Genomic DNA, 23,800 nt, shown 5'->3' on the forward strand with positions numbered 1-23,800 from the left:
CAAACACAAACCACAGGAGATGCTGGGAAACCTGGGGTGGATGTGAAGGTTTGAACACTGTTCATACCTGAACTGTGAACCCAGAGAAGCCAGAGCCCTAGCAGGGGCAGGAGCACTTACCCTGGTGATGGGGCATATAGAGGTGGGCAGCAAGATATGGTCTCTGAGCTCCCCACCGTCACACAGTGTTGATAATTCACATTTGCGGTGAAACTGAAGGAGAAAACAGAGGTGACAGTGAGCAGAAGAGCTCTAGGAGCATCAGGCATTAGGATCCAGAGGTTTGCTAAGGAGGCAAGGTGTCTCCTGCCTCCAAATCCTGATGCACTGCTGGCTCTGGCAGATTGCCCTGTGTGTGACTGTGCGTGCGTGCGTGCGTGCGTGTGTGTGTGTGTGTGCGCGCGCGCATGTGTGCGGAGAGGATGCCGCAGCTGCCTCGGGCAAAGAGGGAGGCCAAGAGCTCCCTGTGGAGCAGAATGGTCATGAGCAGGCTGGTGGTCCTTCATTGTGGCACCCCCACATCCACTTCAGAGCCCCCCTTGGGTATCTACTGCCTGGGAGGGCGCAGACCTGTCACAGGCCACAGGTCAGCTCCATGACTCAACTTCCACATCTCGAGGGCTCTGCAGTCTTTCCTGAGCTGGCACCTGGTCAGGGGGATGAGATACGGCCCTACCATGGCTTTGGAGGGAAGGGAGAACAGCTTATGGCTGCTGGGGGCTCTTGGTGTCCTGAGGTGCTGTGGACTCTACTGTGTGCAGTGGTTGGTGGCAGCAGGCCCAGGCCTCTGAGCCAGGCAATGGGGAGGGATCTATGAAAAGTGTGGCTTCAGGGCAGGTGCCGGTCCCTCTGGAGCCTTAGACACAGGGTCTGGCCAGCCTCACTATAAACATCCCTCGTCCCCCTGTGCCTAGGGGTGTGGAGGTGTCCTCTCTCTGGTGTACTGTTAGGTGGGTGTGGGGACCCACACGCTCTGGGCACCTCCCGCCTCGCTCCTGGGCTCTCTCTTGCTCTTCGAGAGGACGTGTACTGTTTCTGTGCCGCAGCTTGTGCAAAACCCCACACTGCAAAGAAGCGGGGCCACCCTGGGCACCAACCCACCGTCATCCGGCACCACACGCAGTGCCGCGCGGTGACACTCTGGTAGCACTTGATACTTTTGTGGCACCGGTCACACTTGACGGAGGAGTTCCCTTCTACCCACGCGTGCTGCATCACCTGCAGGAGGGAAGCGGAGGATACCAGGGAAGGCAGCAGAACCAAGCCCCGGGCCCAGGGCAGCAGAAAGGTCTGGTGGGAGCCCAGGAGCGGGAAGGCCAGAGAGGGCGGCGTCCGACTGAGTGCCGGCTGAGTGGAGGCTGGGTCCTTCTCTGCCTAAGCAGCAGAGTGTTAACCCAGGTGGACTCAAAACCGCACTGCCAGCATTCTGAGCTGCTTGCTCGTGCTGCCAGGCAAGCCTCTCAGCGGTCCCTCATCTGGCAGCCGGCCCTGCTGTCTGTCCTGGCAGAATCCTGCAGGGATGGGCTTTTCTGCAAGTCAACACAGTGACTGGAGTCATTGATCTTGCACCTCATAGCTGGGTGACCTCTGGCCAGTTCTGGGCCTCTCTGAACCTTTAGTCCCCCACCTGTGGAAAGTGGCATGCTGTCTGGGCTAGTTTCCGGGTCTCCCTGGGGCAGTCACCACCCTTTGGAGGCACTGCTGGGTAGCTCCAGTCCCCCTTCTCAGTCTTCACTGCTCCTTAAAATCATCTAGGGATTTTCTAAATGTCCTAGTGCCCACCCCTACTCCCTGCTGAATAAATTAGAGCCTCTGTAGGTGGCATCCGCGGTAACTGGGGCAGGGCATCCCTGACATCTGCCAACATGCTCCAGGAGGTCACAACACGTGGTCAAGGTTCAGAAGCTCTCTGGAAGGAGTTTAGACAGAAAGTGCAAAGAAGTCAGTGAGGGCCCCTGGGTGCTTCTCATACTTGCTTCCTGGAGAGCTGTTTTTATCTGCTCCCGGGCCAAGAAATGCCACCAATTCAGGCTGTGAGCTCAGGCAGCAGGCCATGTATCTATGTCTCAGTGTAGCTCATGTGACACAAACTGACCCACGACACCACTGACTGGAAGCTGGGGCTTTCAGCTCTCTCCCCACATAACTCAGCAGAATTTTAAAAAATCTCATCAGGGTACCTGAATGGCAGCCAGAAGTGGATGTGGACCCTGGAGGGAAGGTTGGGGGGCATGACTAGAAGTGCTCACCTCTGAGCACAATTTTAAAAACATGAAATAATTTGCATGATCTTATCCGTGTTTGCAGTAGCTAAAAAGAAATGTTTTAAATTATGCAGCAATTAAGTTGTGGGCAACTTCCCCTCCTGGGAAAGTTTTTGGTAGGAGTCACTGTTCCAAAGGACATGTCCTATGAGGTTTGTGGCTTCTCACCCTTTGCCACACGTGATGGAGGGTACAGAGACTTCGTGTCAGTTCACTTGACTACTATGCGGCCACGGTGAATTTGGCCTGAGATAATTATCGTTCTCTTTCACCTGAGGCTTTCAGGAAGATAGCGACCGTCTCCAGCTGCCAAGGCTCTAAGTGGCCAGGCAGGGGCCTGCAGCTGGGACTTCTGACTCTAACCAAAGATGGCTTTTCAGCACCGTGATCCTTCCCCAGCCTCTCTGGGATCTGAGGCCATCATGCGGGGCCTGGGCTGCTCCCGCGTGCTCAGAAGTTGGGTGTGCCTACCCCCCCCCCCGTGTGCCAGGTACTCAGAGAGGAGCCACAGAACCTGATCCTGGATGGCACAGAGTGTGCCGGTGGAAAGCATGGCCACGGGAGGGGGTGGATGGAGCGGTGTAGGTGGCGTGGGGGCCAGGCCGTGCGGTGTCTCTCGGGCATGCATGCGAGTCCTCAGAGCTTCCTCTTTCTTGGGAGGTTTCTGCAGGGTGGTGGGCTGCGACCACTCTCACCTGCTAACCATCTCCTGACTCCAATTCCTAATGGGCTCTTCCCCATGCTGCAATGCAAAGTCCTGGTGCCCTAATTTTAAGGATAGACGTTCTAGACTGCGAATGGCACCGCTCAGTGGCCGGGATGGAAGCCGGGAGCCATTCCCTACCTGTTCCACTTTCTGCCTCAGCATCTGTATCACCAGTGCTGCTGGTGCTTCCAAATTCCCCACCAAACCCTCCCTTTTCTTCTCTTCCTTAACCACAGGGGACAGTCACAGTGCTCCATGGCCAGCTCTAGAGATGCTCAATGCAAAGCCAGTTACGATACTGCTATAGCGGAGGAGGAGAGACCACTCCAGCTGGGCCCCCGGGGCGGCACCACTGTTGGCTTTAAATATTGGTGGAGTTTCTCTCCTTCTATTTCTCTTCTACTCCGTGCTCAGATCAATTCAGCTTGTTTGCAAATGGCATCATCTCCCATGCCCAGAAGCTCCGCAGGGCTTCCCACATCTGTGAGAGAAACCCCTTTCTAGTTTCTCCACTTGGCTCCTGAGGTGCCACCAGGCAGACCGAACTGCTTTCTGAGCACCTTTCCTGCCACAACCAAGTAAGAATGGACCTCGAGCGAGCTACATCTGCACACCTTTACCCACAGGGCAGCTTCTGCCTGGGGTGCCTTGTCCTCCTTGATGCCGTGTGAAAGCCTTCTGACACGGGTCACAGGCACAACTCAAAGGCCACCTTCTTTGTGTAGCCTGCCCTGGTTTCTCCTCCCTGCCTCAGCTCTCGATTCTGCACAGCCCTATCCTGATAGCATGCAGCTCATTGGTCTGTATTTGGCTTGTACCCCTGTGTCTGTCCGAAGACTGCACAGCCCTGAGTAGCAGGATCATCTCATGTGACTTGTGTGTCCCTGGGGCAGTGCCTGGCACACAGTGGGCTCTGGGATGCTGAATGGATGGGTGAGTGAATGGGATGCTTTAAGGGTGGTCCTCGAGGCAGAGAAGGGACTAGAGAAAGCTCCTGAAGCCCTTGTCTGCCTCAGAGTCCGTGGTGATGGATGTGTTGTCCCACATGCAGCATGCGGTAGAAAACAGCAACAGGTGTCACCCACCTCGCCACTTCTTTTGGCTTTTGAGCATGTTTTGACACACGCAGGGATGTTTTTGGACACACAGCGCTCATGGACAGTGTATTTACAGTCTAGAAAGAAAAAAGAAGCAAAGGAAGCTGCTTGCAGGTGACACTAGCCACCCTCCCACCCTAGCCAAGGCCTGAGCTTCCTGCTGGGCTGCTGGGAAGGGGCAGGGGACATCTGGAGTTGGCTTCACCTACAGGAGATTCAGCTGCTCCCCGTTTTTCCTTGTGCAGAGTCCCCAGTTAAGCCCTAGTTCAGCTTCTGCAGTGCCACCTTGTCACAGTGGTTCCCCAACAGGCAGGAAATTGTCCCCAGATATGAGTGTATGTCCCCAGATAGCAGAGCCTCCCCTTCTTTCCTAGGTCACTCTTTCTCTTTCCCTCTATCTCCTTCTCCTGTTTATCTTTTCAATGTCCCTTTCTCCTTTTTCTCCTATCTCTCACTTGTGTTTTTTCCCCTCCTTCCCCCCCTTGATTTTACTAAATGAGACTATGAAATGAGGCAAATGCATGATTTTAATTCCCAGTACATTCATAGAGTATAGAATAGAGTATGCTGCTTAGCTCATTAAAAAGAAGAGGCCACTGGACCCCCCTGAAATAAACACTGACTCAAAAACCCAACTAAAATGAGTGAGATAATCTTTAATTATGCATACTTGAATCATCTTTTTCGAGGCGATCATTGCACCCTGACTCCAGCAAAACTCACATCTTCCATTCGACTTGGTAGAGCCAGGATGGGATAGGGAGACTTCACTTTATTCTCCGCCACTGGAACCCTATGGGTGGCCCCCGCCCAGATGCAGAGTACCTGAGTTTTCCAGGAATGACTCTACCAGCCCAAGGAAAGGCAAAACTGTGCTGGGGCCTGAGGACCATAGGGAGGTTCACTCACAGACGCAGCACAGGCCTTGCTTCCGAACTCCCATCAGCATGAGGTGGCAGAAGTTGCAGTAGGTTGGCTTCTTAAAGTGCTTCAGGGTCCAGGCGTGCAGTCCGTCTCCCTTGGAGCCCTGTAGGGGTGATGGGAAGTGAGACCAAGATGCCGTCCCCAGCTAGGAGGAGCCGGGGTTGCCCTGCATGCTTTCTTTTTTCTTTCTAAATAACACACTCGTCTCATGTGTAGAAAACAAGTTACTTGGAAAAAGGAAAATACAAATGCAAAGAAAGTTGTTTATGTTTTCTAAAATTCCTAAGTACTAAAACAGGGAATATCTGCAAGGCTGTGGGAGGGGTGAAAGCCTTCTTTCACAAGGCAAGCAGAGGAATAGAGGACAGCGGCAATTTTTCTCTCATCTGTCTGTCATTTGTTTATTTAAAAATTCACTAAATATTTATACACTTTGACTTTCAAACTCACTTTCCTGGACTCTATCCTAAAGAAATAAGTTTTAAGAGCCATGAACTTTTTTTTTTGGCTCTGTCCAGTATTTAACCCAGAATTATTTAAAACAATGAAAAATGGCCTAAGGTCTGCACATGACTGAAAGGTTAGTTGTGACACACGTATATGACTTCATGTTAGGTGGTAATAAAAATACTTCTAAAATTATCTGAGGGTGTGGGGATTAGTCAAGATACAGTGCTCAGTGGAAACGTCAGAATGTGAAGTATGCTATGTTATAAATGCAGATTTAAACAATACCTTTGCAAAGGAAAGGATTTCACCGTCAGTAGGCATCAGCTGCAGCTGCTGACACTATGCACTATTTTTTCAGATTGAACCCAGGGCCTCCAGCATGCTGGGAAGACTCTGCACTGAGCTACCTGCCCAGCTGCACACATTCATGTTATTCTCTAATTTCTATTTTCTTCTGTAGTTGCCAAGTTTTCTACAGTAGGCATGTACCAAAGCTATTATCAGGAAAACCATGTACTCTTTGTACCAACCCTCTGTGCACAAAGTAGTGAACAGAGAGACAGAGACAGAATCAAACCATTTTCTTCTGATGAGCTCAAAGGTAAAATCATCCTCACCTACCAGGGAAAGCACACCTTACACAATAACACACCTTCCCTGGAAGGGAAGCTCCCACCTTCTGGATCCTGAAGTCCAGCCTGACTGGAAGCTGCGGCTTTGGAACATTTCTCCTGGCAAATGCCATTCCTCCACCTCTCTCATAGACTCCAGCACAAGCAGAATGCTCAGGCGGGCTTGAAAGGGCACTGAAAATTATGCTAGGAAGGTGATGAGGACCCATGGTCTGCGATGGGTCCAGCGTACTCGGCCCAAGCCCGTCCTTACTGGGCCTGGGGCACCTTGGGCTCGGCCCTGCTGACCACAGGCCTGCTCCCGAGCTCAGCCCTTCCTGCTGGAGGAGCCCATGTTCTTATCCAAGCGCTGGTCTTCCCTTCGAGGGCCGATGAAGCTCTTTCCTTCACCCTGAGCCTATCTCTCCCTGAACTCTATAAAATTAAAGACCCTTTTATCTGTTGCTTCACAAAACAAGTTACCAAAAGACTGACTGATTTGTTCATTTGGCGAACATCTACCTCCAGGAATTTTTTGTTTTGGGTGGTAAGAGTGAAACAAAATAATACAAGCCCGCCTCCTTCTTCATTTCCAGACACGTGGTGAGTGAAAGCTTTTGTTAAATCCTTATTGTATACCAGGTGCTGGGGAACATAAAAATAATTACAGCGCATGCTTGCAAGCCAGGAGGTAGATTTATTCCCTGTTGGCAGGTAAGGCTCAGAGAAGTTATATAACCAGTCACCCGGGGGGGGGGGAGGGGAGGCTAAAGCCCCTCTTCCTTAGCACAGGGGTTTCCTTGTATGAACGGAATGGCTTTCTGTAGCTCAAAGGACTATCCTTTTAACGGGAGATACCTCAGTGAGCTAGGTCAATTAGCTGCCTTCCAGTTTCTTACTGTTTTCATAGCTATGAGAAGCAAATGGACCAGGAAGGGCTAAAGAAGCGTTTCTGCTTGGGTTACAGCACCATCATGTGGCCCCTTTGTCTCTGCACAGTCGAGGCTGCAGCGTGGGCGGGATCTCCCACAGGCACACCGTGTCTCGGGCTGCTGCTGCAGGTTCATCAGAAAGATCATTTTGCATAGATCCTATTTATTTATTTATTTATTTATTTATTATTGTTTTATGTATTTGGTCCAGGGTCTCACCCACACAGCCTGGACTCATAGCAATCCTCCTGTTTGCAGTTTTTCCAGTCGTGGTGGTCAGCTCAGCGTGCCTGGGGCCGGCCGGCATGGTATGTGGTGCCTGGCACTGAACTGCAGTCCCTGTGCTTACCTAAGCAGGCAGTTAGTCTGCTGAGCTGTCTCGCCAGCCCAATAGATCCCAGTTAGAGATTCCTAGATTTCGCAGTGGTCACCCGTGGGCTTTGAAAATGCCGAACAAGCCATAGGACATGGATGGAGGCTTTCTCTAAAATTTCAAATATTATAAGCTAAACACTTATTCATACCTATTTAAAACAGATGCATAAAGTGCTTGAATAATAACAAGGTTTTTTTTTGGACCAGGGATAAAACTCAGGACCTTGTACTTGCCAGGCAGGTGCTTGTGTCACTGAGCTAGGTCCCTCGCTGTTTGAGTAATAAAAGCTAAATTTACATTTATTTTTGTTTTCTACTTTTCTGATGTAAATTAGTTTCTTACAGGGCACATTTGGCATTTGGGAGAGATGCTGCTGTTCTGGTCCTAGTGTAATCTTGAGTTGATGTTGGTTGTAGGAGTCTGTCCTGCTTGTCTGAGTGAGCACCTAGCTCACAGAGGGTCTTGTACCAAATGAGGGGACTGAAGCTGCCACATGCGACGAATGGCTGCTAGTCTGGATATGCTGTGCAGCTTTGGGCAAGTCCTTTACTTCTCTGGGCCTCTATTTGCAGGCTGCAGAGGACAGACCCAGGGATCACAGAAGGCATTTCTAGCTAAAACCTTCCAGGCAGTTCGAAGGCCTAAGGAGGCAGTTGTGTTCCTCTCTGAATCCCACTTGGCCCTTGAGAAGAGCCAGACATGCTGGGAGCTGAGTGCAGAGTCCTAGATCTTGCGTTTGGGGAACAAGGGCTCAGCTCTGGCCCAAACTGCAGAACTGCTGGATGGAAATCTGGAACACAGGGGTCTGCTGGAAGCTAGCCCAGCTCCTGTTTCCTGTTCCTGTTTCTCTCTCAAAGAGGTATTGTCACTGCGACTCTCCTTGTAAACGCTTCATGCCACCATTTGTGCTTCTGCTGCTTATGATTTTCCTATCTCCTGCAGAGAAATTAGTTCCCTTGGGAAGTATGTGGAAAATCCAGCAACTGGCTGGCTCAGGTGCACGTGTGATCTAACCACGGATTTCACTGTAAGCCTTTACACATCTCCCCTCCTCTCATCTCTAACTTGGAGATTCCCCCCAAAGTTGCCTTCATCTGGGCCTTTGATCAAGGTGTTCTCCCTGCTTAGGCCTGTCTTCTGCCACCTCCTACCCATCAAGTCACACCCAACCCTGAGAGGCAGATTAAATGTCCGCCTCCGTCTTTCCACTTGGTCTTTATTCCCAAGAATGGGATATCCTGGGCTGGTGAGATAGCTCAGTGGTCTAAGCGCCTGCCTGGCAGGCACAAGGAACTGAGTTCAATCCCTGGTACCGCATGCTGTGCTGGCCCTAGAACCCTGGACGCACCTCACGGCCACCAAAACCACGCATGGTGGTGCATGCCTGTAATCCCAGCACTGGGGAGGTTGAGATAGGAGGATCGCTATGAGCCCAAGCTGTGTAGTGAGACCCTGTACCAATAAATAAATAAAAATATTTCAAAAATAAGAAGAATGGGATGTCCTAATCTCACATGTTCTTCAGGAGTAGGCCAAACACCTTCAAGATTTCTTCCCACTGGTCTGCTTGTCTTGTGTAGGATGTTAGAAAGCACGGGGCTTGGGATGGTACAAAGGCAGGTTCAAATCCTGGCTCCTCCTTTGCTCTTCAGGTTCAATGCCTCAGCTCTTCATATGTATAAATTAGAATAAAAATACCTATCTGTTTGTTTTGATTGTTAAATAAGAGACGGTTCATGAAATCCCCTCCCCAAAGATCAGTATTTGTCCCTCTTCCCTCTTCCTTTTCTCTTTCTATACTTCCTTTCTTCTTTTCCCAATTCTCTTAACATTTAAAACCCTAATTTGTTGAAAACATGGGAATTTTCTTTGGGGTTTCTCTTAAGCTTTGCTTGGTTGAATATAAGCTTCTTATTGGCAAATATTGTGTGTATGTCCCCTCGCGACAGGTAGAATAGTATTCTTATTTAGACAGTTTGGCAAATGTGTGTTTCCACACAGGAGCAAGTCAGAGGAGCGAGACCTGGGAAAGCTTTGCCCCGCCCGGGTGCGAGAATGCCCACCGGGAAGCGCAGGGCAGAGCGGAGCTATGGGCACGGAGCCCGCCAGGCCCGAATGGCGAGGGGTCTCTGAGCCCAGCTTGACTTACGGCCTCATCCATCCCCAGAAGGACCAGCAGTGGAATGGTGGTCATCCCTCCGTGGACCCATTCCTGTAGAGACACAAAGCCGTCCCGGTCGTAGTCCATCCCTTGTAGCATCTCCTTTAATATCTGGGGAATAGAAGAGCAGCGGTCTGTTTTTTACCCTTGACTTTTCCTGCCTCCTTTCTGGCCTCTGCCTGCTCTCTGCTCCTACATTATTCATTTTCTTGCTCCCCCCTTTGCCCTCTTATTTAGAACAGCAAGGACCTCGACAAGAAGTGAGGCCCCGAGGGCCCTCTGTCCAACTCAGCTCTGGCCCGGCCGTGTGGCCTCGGGTGAGTCACCCCAGCACTCTGGGTTCTGGCTGCTGAAATGAAAATGGCTTTGCTTCTTGCAGCAGAGTAATAAGTATTAGAGAACATGTATATAAATTACCTAATGTAATACCTGATGCACTGGAGTCCTAACATGTAATTATTGTCATTCATATCATCAGGTGATTGAAAGAACTCCAGAATTGCTTCTGGCTCTGAATACTTTGATCTATGAATTTCTGTTATGGACTTTTAGCTTTGTTGGAAAGGTTAAAGTGGATTATGATTTCTGTTATTTCTATGCTTTTTAGTGGTGCTGCCTACATTTTTCCTATCAGAGATCGTGAGAGGCCAAGGGGAGGACCGCAAAGAGGCTGCAGGTAGGAAGATGATCGTGGGAGCACCCATATGGGGAGCACTCGCACCACTGGGGTCTCATGCTCCTTCTGAAGTCACCCCATGCTCACAGCAACTCACAGGTCTGAGCTCGGTGGGATCCCACTGAAGGTACTGGGCAATGTGGAGCATCTGGTTGACAATGCGATCCATTTCCTAGAAAGTAGCAAGAGGGGACAAATAAATCTGGGGGAAGCCAGGCAGGGCGCAGTAGGAGGAGAAGCCGGTGCGGTATGTTTCATGACCAGCTCAGTGCTTGTTTGTGCCTTGGCCCTCAAGCCCTGCAGAGAGAGATGTCCACGGGAAGCACAGAGCGTGGGTTAGCCAAGGAGCTCAGAAAACTCACTCAACAGTGACCTTCTCTGGCCTCCGCAGGCCCAGCTTCCTTGGAAAGCGTAGAAAGTCCTCCTCTTTCTTCTTCATCATCATAGCTCCGACAGACACTTCCAAACTATGGTGGTCTCTCCCCCCATTTTCCTGCTAGTCCTTACCCCCATGACTCCAGCAACTCAAGCTCCATCTACCTCTCTCAGGGGTCAGTTGCTCTCGATTACTGTGTGGGTCCTAGCTCAGGCATGGTGTTCTGGATTCCTTTCCTCAGCTTCTCCTCCTCCCTTTGTACCATGACCCAGCCCTGAGCCTAGGACTCTAAGAGTAGGAAATAGGAACTGCGTGATACACATGCTCGTCGGATGAGTGAGCCTTTCATTATCAAGGCAAGCAGGCTCCATTTAAAATCTCACAGATTTGTTGGGTGTCCCTGGGTGCCCAGAAAGCCCAGCTGGAACATATCAGACCAGGGAGTATTTGGTGTCAAAGTTAGCATCTTGCATGTGGGCATATTTTTTTTTTTGTACTGGGGATCAAACTCAAGATCTCATGCTTGCCAGGCAGCGCTTATGCCCCTGAGCTATCTCCCAGCCCCCATGTGTGCACTATTTAAAAGTGCTCTGGATGGACAGATGGATGGACTGCAGCAAGCTTGAGGAGTATTACCTTCACCAGGAAGAAAGCTGGGATCAAAACCAGCAGGCAGAAACCCGAGAGGCAGTTACAGAATTGTATTTAATAATCCACACCAAAAGTATAGGGTGTAGCAGTAGACAAAAACAAGGAAGTGGGCAGAAAAATAGACGAGCTGGTCCAGAACAGATATTTAGAATTGCCTCATGAGAAACAATGTAGGAAAAGGGAAATTCTAACTTGGAGAAATTCTAACTTAGGGAAATGTTATGTTTCCCTCCAATACTCCAAAGCCTGCGGCATGCGCTTGTTTGGTCAGCTCGCAGGGCCAGAAGGAAGCGAGGGATGGAGGAAATGAAGGACTCTGGGATCAGCCTGTTTGGGCCTCCCTGCTGGGTTGGGAAAAGAGAAAGGAGCAGCAGGTTTGGTGGTGAAAACTGCCCTAGTGAACAGAGCAATGTCTTGCATGTGGGCAGGGCGCCCAGCTGTCATTCTTAACAGTGCAATAGCTGTCTCCAGCTAGCAGCTGGCTGCTCATCACTGAGCTTTCAAGAAGCAGCGAGAGCCCTTTAGTCAGGGACACTGGGTGATAGACTGCGTGAGTAACTCTCTTAAGCCTCATTTCAGCTCACCCAGGTTGCCTCAGCCACTTCTTACCACACTCTATCCCTTCACCCTGTGCAAGGTCACTGGCATCCCATGCCACGGTTATGCCAACAGCTCCTAACTGGGACTCCTGCCTGCATTCTTCGGTCTATGCTCAACACTGCAGCCAGAGTGATCCTATGACAATGCGAGTCACCCTTGTCACTCTTCTGCTCAGACTCTTTGGTGGTCCTCACCTTCTCAATCACCCATAAGGCTTCATGTGCTTGGCCATATCCCCACCCACCCCATACCCACCCCTAGCTTCTCCGATCTTATCTCCTATCACTTCCTCACCCCGACTTCATCTGATCTCCAGTTATGCTCCAGGCATGTGGTCCCCACTAATGCTCTGGAATCCTCAGCACCTTGCACTCCATACTTCTTCTGTCCCTTGCTCCCTCACCTACTTCTAGTCTCTAAAGGGACGCCTTTCTTAGCTACACTAGCTAAAGCCGAGACTCCACCCAATGCCTCCTTTCCCTCTTTTGTCTTTCTTTTTTGCACACATCTCTACCCAGCTCCTATTTCACTATGCTGCTTAGTGTCCATGTTTGAACTAGAATGGAAATCACGTGGAGGAAGGGAATTCTGTGGTCCGGCTATCAACGCTTAGCACCTGATGTATGTGGTAGACACTCAGTATACAAGTGCTGACCAAATGCTGGAGTCAGTGATTCTCTTGTTGGTCCCTTGAATGTCTCATCTGTGGGACTGCCATGTGGTAAAAGGGATCTTATAAAGGTACCCACATATACAGGGAGCTGGTCTAGTAGAATTCCTCTTCCTTGCCTTCCCCTCCCCCTCCTCCTCACCTTCCCCCTCCTCCTCCTCCCCTCTTCCCCTCCCCCTTCCCCTTTCCCTCCGTGTGGTCTGACTCAGTCCCACCACTTCAACCTCTAAGCTTTCCATTAATGAGCTCAGACTGGCACCACAAGTGAGGCCCACAGGCCTCTCTGACTTCGTGCCTCCTCCCCTCGGCTGCTTCCTTTTTATTCTTTCTCTCCCCTTTGGGTCCCTTCTGAAGGAGCAAGTGGGCATCAGGTTTCTGCAGGTGCAGTGGGCTGGGACCTTGTGTGCAGAGCATACAGAGCCAGCCTCCTAGGCTCAGCCATGGGAGGGAGAGGAAGCCAGTGGTGATGCCAGTACCTACCAGGAGTGACCGCCCTGCTTTTTGCCTCGGTCCCATTACCTCCCTGGAGACCCTCCTCTTGTCCTGGGCAGCCAACAGGAAATCTCAGTGGAAGTTTGTAAATGGGGAAGTTAAATTAGAAGAATGAGTAAAACACTTCCTTATTCCCAGGTTGTATGACACTAGGCTTCTAGAGTGAGGACAGCCACAGCCTGTGCTCTGAAAGGCTGGTTCTTTGGAAACAGAAAGTGAGGGGTTCTGCTCAGTACACTTGGGACACTGAAATCCCTGCAAAGATGGTGCTGAGAGTCCTCAGGTTGTTCTCCCCTCCCCTGGCCTAAATCCAAGAGGACCATTCAGAGTCAGAGCTTACCGTTTGGTCCAGGAGTCCGTTTTCATCCGAATCATAGAGACGAAACATAACTGCAAGAAACACAAAGGTGAGGTTTGAGGTGTCCTACGGGAGCCAGAGACGGGCTGAGGTTCTGGCGCCACTACAGTCTGCAGCGTCTAGGTCAGCTCTGGGCCTCCATAGGGTAAAGGCTGCGACAGCTTCACTGGCTCTGAGGTGCGGAGTCTTCCTTTTTCAGAAGGTCAGAAAAGGGAGGAGAAGTGAGACTTGCTGGGCAGAAACCCTGCATCTTATGGGACCCAGGCTGTGAAAATGCCACCCCAGAGAGCATGCGTGTCTCTTGGCATCCCCTGAACACAGCCCCAAGCACGTCTCCAGCTGGTGGCAGGGTAGAGACACTCGGCTACTGGCACACTGCTGCTTTCATTGTACATAGAAAGAATGCGGAATCAGGCAGCCTCACACCCTTGTGTGCTCTACCATGCCTAGGCTGTGGATCTGGTTATCTTTCTTTGGACTCTGTTCACCTGTAAAATAAGGATTACAGGCTCTTCTTTCTTTCTCCTAGGGTGATTCTAAGATTAATGACACTAATACTCTAAGCTGAAATTGCTTGTACAGAAAGCACTCAACAGATGCTATCTATTTCATTTACTTTTATTGATTAAATTAATATGATATTATAGCTTTTCATATGTGGTGGGTACCATCATATGCATTTTATTGCCATTACTTAATCCTGTTTTGTAGGAATTAGTAACTACTACAGAAGTGGTTACAGGTTGAGTATCCCTTATTCCAAAAGCTTGGAGCCTGAAGTACTTTGAATTTTAAAAAATATGGAATATTTGCACATACCTAATGAGCTATTTGGGGAAGACAATCCAAATTTCAAGCATGAAATTCTTTAATGTTTCACATGTATCTTACACACACACACCCCAAAAGTGATTTATGTCATGCTTTGAGTACATCTGCATTTTGAGCATGACCTGTCCTGTGGGATCAGGGATGGACGCTTCCACACACACCATTATATCAAGGCTCAAACTTTACAGATTTTGGAGCGCTTTAGATTTTAAAGTTGCAGGTTGGCGACGCTCCCTGGCATGCCTGCCTTCCTAAGACATCACTACATTGTTGGGAAATGTCTTTGACCACGGCCTAGCTGCAGGGAAGATCTGGGAGGGAGACTTGAGCCAACCGTAGATGTTCATGGAAGGACCGGGAGACTGTTTAATTCACCAAAGGTGGGGCAGGGTTGCTGCGTCCCCTGAAGTAGGCAAGGAAGGAAGCAGAATGAGGAGTTTCTTCCTTTCCCTCCATTCTGTACCTCTTCATCACCCCTGCTTTCCTCATGCATGCCCCTGCGCTGGCCCTGCTGATGTACCCCTCTGGGCCTCTTGGCACGAGCTCACTGGGTCCTACAAAATTGCCTTTGTGACACTGCTTCCTTCTAGCTGTTTTAATGTCCCTGCATCTTGTATTCTCTTGGCAATTTGTACCTGGTTAGAGTCATACATTCTTAAAGAATAGGATTCTGATTTTTTTTTTTTTTTTTAACATGTATTTTAGTACAGGGTCTACAGGGTCTCACTACAGAGATCAGTCTTATAGTGAGCCTCCTGTTTTCAGCCTCCCAAGCTCTGGGATTACAAGTGTGCACCACCATGCCCAGTCTCCGTTGCTGTCTCAGCACGCCCTGGGGGGTGGGGCTGGCGCGGCATGCAGGGGATTCAACCCCAGTCCCTGCATCTGCCTAAAAAGGCACTTTAGTCCGTCGAGCTATCTGGTGGGCCCTATGGATTCTGATTCTTTATGAGTGTTCTGAATGTCCTGGTCTGGGGCACGCAGCAGACATGGCTTGCGCTCTGGACAAGTGACTGAATGACATAAGGAGGGACAGAACTTCCCATCAGCCTTGTTCCAGAACTCTGGGCGCAGCGACTTTCTAACACTGATCTCCCTCGGGGCTTACAGTGCGTGAAAACAGAAGCAGAAAGAGCCGGGAAGCTGCTCTTGATCGCTGTGTCCCTGGGTAAAACCTTTACCTTCCTGTAAAATGAGACTACATCATCCTTCCGGGGTTATTGTGAGGCTAAAATTTTAAAAAAGTATTTAAAATGTTTAGCAAACATAAGGTGTTCAGTGATGAGAGTTACTATTTCGTGAACAATGAGCAAGATTTCAGGTTGTTATTTCCACAAACAAACACGCTTGATTGTTAATAAAAGAAAAGCTTAATCTGTTTTCAGTTATTAAAATTAGGGGAGGGGTTGAATTGATGTGATTAAATAAAAAGCAAACCAAAATGAAAACTGCAGAACAAATGACTACATTTCTCCAACAAAAAGTTGCAAGGAAAAAATTTAGCTGCAGATAGAGAACTAAAAGATGAAGAGGCTACAGGGACAGAATAATGGCAATAAATGGGCTTTATTTGGATCCTAATTCAAACAGTTAAAATATGAAAGAAAACTGGAAAATATGAATGCAGGCCTGATATTTTATTACAGTAAGGAATGACTTTTAGGTGTGATAGTGTTGTGGTTCTATTTAACAGTGGGTGATGTTTGAATGGATGTGCTGAAATATCGAGAGAGGAAATCACTCGATGCCTAGAATTTATTCCAAAATAATTTGAGGCAGCTAGAACACATGGGCGGCACAAACAAAACAAGATTGACTGTAACTTGATAACTGTGGAAGCTGGGTAGTATGCATGTAGATTGTCATTGTTTTCTCTGCCTTTGAAATGTTCTGCAATAAAAACTTTTTTTTTTTTTTCTTTCTTTCTTTCTCCGAGGCAGGGTCATGTTATACAGATCAGCCTGGTCTTGAACTCACTGTGTAGCCCAAGTTGACCTTGAGCTCAAAATGATCCCCCTACCTCAGTCTCTCGAGTGCTGGGGATACAGGCATATACCAGAATGCCTGGCTTGACAATAGTAACTTCCAAAGAGTCTTTTCATTGCCATTTCAAGAGTCAGAGTCATGGGTAGGAAGACTCTGGCACATTTTTTCTGGCAGTTATTAACAAATATAAAACCTAGGACTCGATGCAGCTACACGTTGGGAATAATTTGACATTTCACTTTTAATATTAGCCAGGAGAAAGCAGAAATCTGCTACATTTGCTACCAAATTAGCACTTAAAACTTGCAATTGTTAACACCTCAAACCTATAGGGGAGATTTTAAGCTCTGCTAATGAGCAAACTGTTTCATTTTGGTTTTGGCAGAATTAACCTTTGGCAGACTTCCCTTGTTAATGTTTAATTTTTGTTGACTACTCCTATTATTAACTGGAAGTTTGACTTCTATTAGAATGAATATGTTTTTTTCTACTGTCTACTTATATTCCCAAGAGAAGCAAAGACAATACATATTTTTAACTAAGGACATCTATTCTATAAGTGTGTCTGTAAGTTCCCCGAGGGTGGGGAGCCCATCTTTGGATTGAATCTCCTTCAAGACCACAGGGTTTTTCTGCCTCTGGCTCTGACTTCCTCCTGAGGATATGTTTTAGAAATGAGCTTTGTAGCACCATAAAACCAGGCTGAACTCTAGTTACCTAGCTCCCCTGTCCTAGAGACCAAAGATCTTGGAGGTCTAGGGTGAGTGGAGAAAAGGAAATAAATCTTACCAAGACGATATACCCATAGATCTCAAGTACAGAAAAATCCTCATGGTTAAGAGTTGCTTGTATATGAATGGGAGAAGGAGGTTAAATGCTGACTATCTGAAAAATCTATTAAGAGGAGGAGCAGCATCTGATTGGTGGCTTTCAGGAAGTCCTGCCTGCCAAGCAGAGGAGTCCTGACTCCTTGACATGAACCACTTCTCTTTCCAAATTCTGGTTCTCTATGTCAAGGTCACAAGTGCCCTCCCTACTCTATACACAACCAGCATTGTATCCTAGGGAGGAGTCTAGGCAATGTTGCACATATCCCTGCCAGTGAGAGGACAGAGAAACCGTCCTCAGAAAGGCCAGACTCAGGCCCCTCATACCAGATCAATGTCCAGCCTGCTAAGGACCCAGTTCCTCCTGTAGGAAAAGTTGAAGCCCTCGGTAGGATGTGAACTTACATTCTAGCTTATCCTGAGGTCTTCCGGTCTCCAGCAGTGACAGGTAGCACACAACATCCTTCAGGTATACCGCAGGGGATTCTGAGCTGGACGTTTCAGCAGCAGGGCCTCCCAGGCGGGGTGCAGCCATTTGGTTTCTAGCCGGCGTGTGTTTCTCAGCCACCTTTGATTCTGTGATGGATTCGAGGACTCATGTTTAGTGACTGCTAACCATCCCCCCATCTTCTTCAGAATAGACATAAAGGTTTTATATTGATGTCTCTAGAAGCTTGAGTTATACAGACATGATCAAATCAGTGGCCCTTAAATTCTAATCTGTGGAGGTCATTTCCTCTGATATGACCTCATTCTAATCCTTAAAAAAGCCTATTTCCAGCTGGAAATGGTGGTGTATGCCTGTAATACGAGCACTCTGGGAGGCTGAGGCAGGTGGATCTCCAGTTAAGCCTGAGAAACTCAGCTGGGGATATAGCTCAGTATGAAGTCCCTGAATTCAAGTTCAACCCCCAGTATCTCTCTCTCTCTCTCTCTCTCTCTCTCTCTCTCTCTCTCTCTCTCTCTCTCACACACACACACACACACACGCGCACACACGCACATGCACACACACACGCATGCATGCATGCACATACACACACATGCACACAGCCTTTTTCTTGAAGGAAATTAATTTATTTCCTCCCAATTTTCAGAAAGATGACGGTGACTCGTGGTAGTAGAGTACTCAGCAGGTAAATGTCCTTCAGCCTACTTTTTGGGAAACCATCCATTTCAGAGAAGTAATTTCAAAATGGTATAATGGATAATCACCATTTACCAATATATCCTCATAATTTTATTCTCAAGAGCATTTAAAGACAAATGAATATTCAGAAGAGAGAATGGGGACTGATAATTAACTAATTTTCAGAAGCTGGAAAGAACTTTGGCTCATTGTAAGCCTAATCGGATGTAGAAATGGCTTATTGTAGCATGAGAGAAGAGGATGTCTTCCCTCCAACATCTCCCCTCTTGGCTCTTTCCTGCTCTGTCCACTAGCTCAGAAGCATCAGATCTGTTATTAACAAGAAAGCCAGGCAGCTGTGCTTTCCTGTGTGACTTCTATGTTTTTTGAGGTGCTTTGGCTATTCTCTTTCTTCCTTCAGCCTCTCTATTTCCATACCCATCAGAAATAATGCCAAGGACACTTCAGCAGCAGTCCTGGTAGCCATTGTCCACATATTCTTTAATCAGAAAACCACAGAGCTAAGCATTGGGATGCACTCTCCACCTCAGGCCCGCAGAGCTATGCCAGGTGCAAGGCCCCAGGTCGGGGTCAGGAGCGGCTCTCGCTACCATCCAGATGGATGGCAGAGGAGGCCGAAGGTCCTGGCGCACTGTGCTTCAAGGACCCCTAAAGGCACCGTGATGCAGCCTACGCAGCCCTGCTATACGACAAAGAAAGGAGCCGCCATCCTGATGTCTCCAAGGAAGAGATCTTGCAACACTATTTCCTACTGGACAAGTCAGCAGCAAGATGACACAAGCTCAATTAAACAGAAGCAGAAAGCCTCAGGGTGCATAAATAGAGAAGAAAATACAAACAGAAAAGGTAAAAGCAGAGATAGAGGAGATAGAGGAGAGTTGTAGAGAAATGACTTTTGCAACAACAGTATTAAAGCCACTACTAGGAAAAAAGTCACGGAAACCATAACAATAGCACAGAAGGCAAATCAGAGAAGTTGCTGTGCCAGGTCATCATCTTACTCCAAGTCATTGCTGTGTCCTCCAATTACTAATCCGCTGAAAATCACTGACGACTTCTGTGATTAACAGGGACCACCTGTACCCACCTAGCTGACAACTAAAGAATTGGACAGAAATATGGTCAATGGTTCACAAGACATTAAATATCAGAGAAAGATAGGAAACAAGAACAATGACCCCTAGAATTGCTGTGTCCGCTGTTTGGAAACTTTTGAAGCTACACTCCAGGCAGATGCGGACCCTCGCTCCGGGCAGAGGTGGACCTGGAATCTGGGGAGCCCAAGGCGGCTCCTAGAGCAGAGCAGTGGAGCAGAGGAAACCCCAGGGGAAGGGAGGGGAGGGGGAGGGGAGGGGGAGGAAGGGGAGGGGGCCGGAGGACTTTAGAAACATGCAGAGGACCCCCTTTGTGTCATCAGCGGGCTGTTACTCTCCATTATTCATCTGAGTGATAACTAGTGTTCTCGTGTGTCTGGAGTCGGGAAAGAACAGCCTCTGGAATGTGAGGAGAATCAGAAATAAGGTATTGGTTCCTGTCAACCAGGTAGAGAAAGGCTGTCATTCATAATTCATCAGCCCAGTGTTCAGAAGAGTTTTGCCTCAGTATCCAGGCAAAATTAGCTCCAGCGTAAACGCTTTTCTGCTTCTGCCCAATGAAGCAGGACTCCAAAAGATCAAATCATTTCCAAGTCACTTAATTGTACCAAAGCAAAGCTCAAGAATATTTGTTGGAATGCAAAAAAAAAAAAAAAAAAAAAAAAAATTAGCACTCAACATTTAAGGAAGGAATAATGGAAATTCTTCCAGAAAATTTAGGAGGGAATTGGACCCAACCCATTTATGAGATTTAGTATTGCTCTACAGCCAACATCAAAGACGTTATAAGAAGAGATTATGACGTCAATGTTCTTCATGAACACAGATACAAAAGTTTGTAACAGTTTTAGGGAGCTGAATCCAATAATATATAAAACATTAAATGAGACCTTAATGAAGATGTATTCCGTCCAACTATTGGAAGACTCAGTGTTTTAAGGTGTCAGTTCTTGATGATCTTCAGTTCAGCAAATGATTCCAAGATATGATACCAAGGTTCAGTTCATAAAGGGAAAGCATTGTAGCTTTGAAATTTTATTTATTCTTTCAGGTTCTTACACTAGGGAGACAATCTGATGTTTATAGCTATAGGAAAATGGAAAGAAACTTTAGCATAAGGAATAAACAATGGAGATGAGAGAAAAGAGAAAAGATAGGAAAAAAGGGAAGGGGGAAATTGTGTAAGTAGATACACAAGATAGCTGAGAAGATTGTCCTACTAATTTCTACCTTTTTTAAATTATAATTTTCTCAGATTTTGAAGAGTGAAAACAAGAGCAAGAAAAACAAAAGCAAAGACAGAAACAGGGTAACATGTAATAATACATAAGTCACAGATTTTCAAAACAAGAATAGCTGATTAACAGTGATTGATGTATTATCTATTTTTATTGTCCAATCTGTTGCTCAGATTAACAGATATAGTTATGCAAGATGGAACATATGATTGAATATTACCACATGCTTTTAAGAAACCTTAAATTTTTGTTCTTGGCTTATTTTCTTTCATAACTTTTTTTAAAATAAAATATTTACTTTAAAGAGTATAGTAATAATTGGGCCAGTCAAATAGCTCAGCAGATTAAAGTGCCTGCAAGCAGGTGCAGGGGTCAGGGGTTTGATACCTGGGCCTGCTGTGCCAGCCCTGCCCCTGGGGCATGCTGAGACATGGGTGTGGTGGCATGTACCTGTAATCCCAGCTCTTTGGAGACCCATAAACAGGCTGATCACTATGCATACAATCTAGTAGTGAGACTCTGAACACCCTGTAGACCCTTTCCTAAAATAAAAAAAAGAGTGTAGTAATAATTGATATGACATTAGAAATGGTACACATTTAGAAGAACAAGATGACAGGTATTTCAAGCATGGTTTTAGTATTACACATTGCTGTCTTTAGTTTTTTTTTTTTTTTTTAATATTTAGTACAGAGTCTACAGGGTCTCACTACATGGATTGGACTTGTAGTGATCCTCCTGTTTTCAGCCTCCCAAGCTCTGAGATTATAGGTGTGTGCCACCACACCCAGTCTCAGTCGCCATCTCAGCATGCCCCTGGGAACGGTGCTGGCACAGTATGCTGGGGCTCGAACCCTGCTCCCTGCAGCTGCCTAAGGCAGGCGCTTTAATATGCTGAGCTATCTGGTCGGCTCTCTACCAGTTTTTTGAAAGTAGTGGGCAATATTTAAAGTTGTGACTTTAACTAACTCTAAATGCTAATATCTATAATCTGAGCAACTACACTGAGGACAACAAGGTGCAATATAACAACCACAGCTGAATGTCTTTCATCTTGTTCTTTTAAGTATGTACCATCTTCAAAGTCTCACCTATCATTATTATGCTGTCTTTAAAATAAATTTAAAAAAAAAGAAAAAAAATAAGTTAAAAAATGAAAAGGACATAAAAAGAAAACATGATAATTTGGACTTCATAGAAACTATGACTTTTTAAAACAGAAATCATTAAAGAAGGAGAAGACAAACAGACGAACACTATGTGCAAATCACATACTTACGAAGAACCAAAATCATAGTCTACAAGAACTCTTAAAACAATGAGAAAGTTAAAAAAAAATTAATGAGCAAATGATTTGAAAACTTCACTGAAGAAGACATAGAGATGCCAATTACGTCTATACAAGGTGTTCAAATTATTAGTCATTAGGGAATGGCAAACTGAATCCACGCTGAGACACCACTGCACACCCGTTAGAATGACTAAAATAAAGACTGTCCTTCTGCGCTCTGGTGCTGGAGCGGCAGGAACTCTTACATGCTGCTGCGAGGTATGGAAAATGTTCTGACCACTTTGGAAAAGAGTTTTCCCATCTCTTATACAGTTAAACACATACAGTCCCTACTCTATTATACTCAGGCATGGTACTTGTAGAAACTTAGCCAAGAGAAAGGAAAATTGTCCCTACAGAGGCTTGGACTAGAATATTCACAACAATTTTATTTGTAATCACCAAAAGCTGGAAACAAATTGAATGTCCATCGTTCATTATCAGGTGAATAAACAAATTGCAGACTATCCACATGGTAGGATCTCAAACATCTAAAATACATGAACTATTAATATGTAAAACACAGGTAAATCTTAAAACTATGTTGTGTGAAAGAAGCCAGCTCAAAAAGGCGTACATGAAGGCTGGCCAAATTGCTCAGCAGATTAAAGCGCCTGCTTAGGCAGACACAGGGGCTGGGAGTTTGATTCCCAGGCAGGCCCTGCCCCGAGGTGCACTGAGACACTGGTTGAGACTGGGCGTGGTGGAACATGCCTGTAATCCCCGCACTTGGGAGGCTGTAAACAGGAGGGTCACTGTGAGTCTGATCTACGCAGTGAGATCCCTGTACACCAATACACCCTGCCCTAAATACGAAAAAAAAAAAGGGGGGGCATACATGTTCTGATTCTACTCATATAAAATCCAGATGTTGCAGTCTAATACAGTGACAGAAAACTGATCAGAGGTTGTGTAGGTGTGGGGACAAGGGGGAGAAGCAATTAGACAGCCTCTGGAGATGATAAATATATTCACTGTATTGATTGTGGTGTTAGTTTTACCTCTGTGTCAGAACTTACTAATTTTCACTTAAAACATGCCCAACTTTCCTTATGTCAGCTCTGCATTCAACAGAGCCCTTAGAAAACAGTCTTTTCTAAAGCCCATGGATTGCTGCGGTGAGGACAGGGGTCGAGTCTTTGCTCTAGTTTTCATGGAGGTTTGCTATTCACCCCTGCGTGGAGATGTTGGGGCACAGAAAGCCAGCTGAGTCACACTGATGCCACCCTGGGTGTGCTTACATGAGCTGTCCCTAACCTAGAGCCATCTGAGGACATCCTGCTGGTGCCACCAGTGAGAAAAAGGGTGGGGAGCTATTGCGGCCTTCTAGGCCCAGAGGTTCTTGTCTGGGGTCAAGTCACAAACCCTGCGATGTGAGGGTTCGGGGCAGTGTGGCTTGTGCACCATGGTGCTCAGTGTTTGCCTTCCTCGTTGCCCTTCAGGTGGGCAGGGTGGCACAGAGGGAAAGCCCAGGCTGGGGGTGAAGCCTGGGGTACTCCCACTGGGCCTGTGCTGAATGGGGTCGACTGTGTGCAGCTGGACTCCTTCCTTGCAGCACCCTCCCTTCAGTTTTCTCATCTGTTAATCGAGGGAGCTTGGGCCACAGACATAGCTCAGCAGTCTAAGCACTTGCCTGGCAAGCGCAAGGACTCAGGTTCTATCCCCAGTACCACATGCAGTGCCAGTTCCCGGTGCTGTGCGAGTCACAGAAATACGGCATGGTAGCGCATGCTTATCATCAGTGCGGGGGAGGCTGAGACAGGAGGATCACTATGAGTCTGAGCTATGTAGTGAGACCCTGAACCAAATAAATAAATAAATAAATAAATAAATAAATAAAACATTTTAAAAAAATAAGAGGGAGGGGTTGTAATAAAACTGATGTTGACCCCCAAGTCTCGAATGTCAGGAGTTATTCTGAATATAGTGTTAAATGTAAAAAAAAGTGGCAAACAAAACTGGATTCAGAATTCTACATGTGGTCTGATCCCAATTCTGTA

At 47.2% G+C, this 23,800-nt stretch overlaps 1 protein-coding gene across 2 annotated transcripts in view; it reads right to left on the bottom strand.

Moving 5' to 3' along the window:
* Dgkg (diacylglycerol kinase gamma) overlaps positions 1–23,800 on the bottom strand; it is a 167,557-nt gene that overhangs the window by 118,149 nt on the left and 25,608 nt on the right. The window contains exons 5-12 of one of the 2 annotated variants that reach the window (XM_004640879.2): positions 17,394–17,564; positions 13,327–13,376; positions 10,295–10,369; positions 9,510–9,632; positions 4,977–5,094; positions 4,056–4,144; positions 1,102–1,218; positions 121–213 (exon numbers count right to left, since the gene is read on the bottom strand). In XM_004640879.2, the coding sequence (XP_004640936.1) occupies positions 121–213; positions 1,102–1,218; positions 4,056–4,144; positions 4,977–5,094; positions 9,510–9,632; positions 10,295–10,369; positions 13,327–13,376; positions 17,394–17,564 (836 nt within the window). The remainder of the gene's footprint in view (positions 1–120; positions 214–1,101; positions 1,219–4,055; positions 4,145–4,976; positions 5,095–9,509; positions 9,633–10,294; positions 10,370–13,326; positions 13,377–17,393; positions 17,565–23,800) is intronic. The other variant, XM_004640881.2, reaches the window with a different exon arrangement.

The sequence above is a fragment of the Octodon degus genome, unplaced genomic scaffold (assembly GCF_000260255.1).
Source record: "Octodon degus isolate 3935 unplaced genomic scaffold, OctDeg1.0 scaffold00128, whole genome shotgun sequence".
NCBI classification, from domain to species: domain Eukaryota; kingdom Metazoa; phylum Chordata; class Mammalia; order Rodentia; family Octodontidae; genus Octodon; species Octodon degus.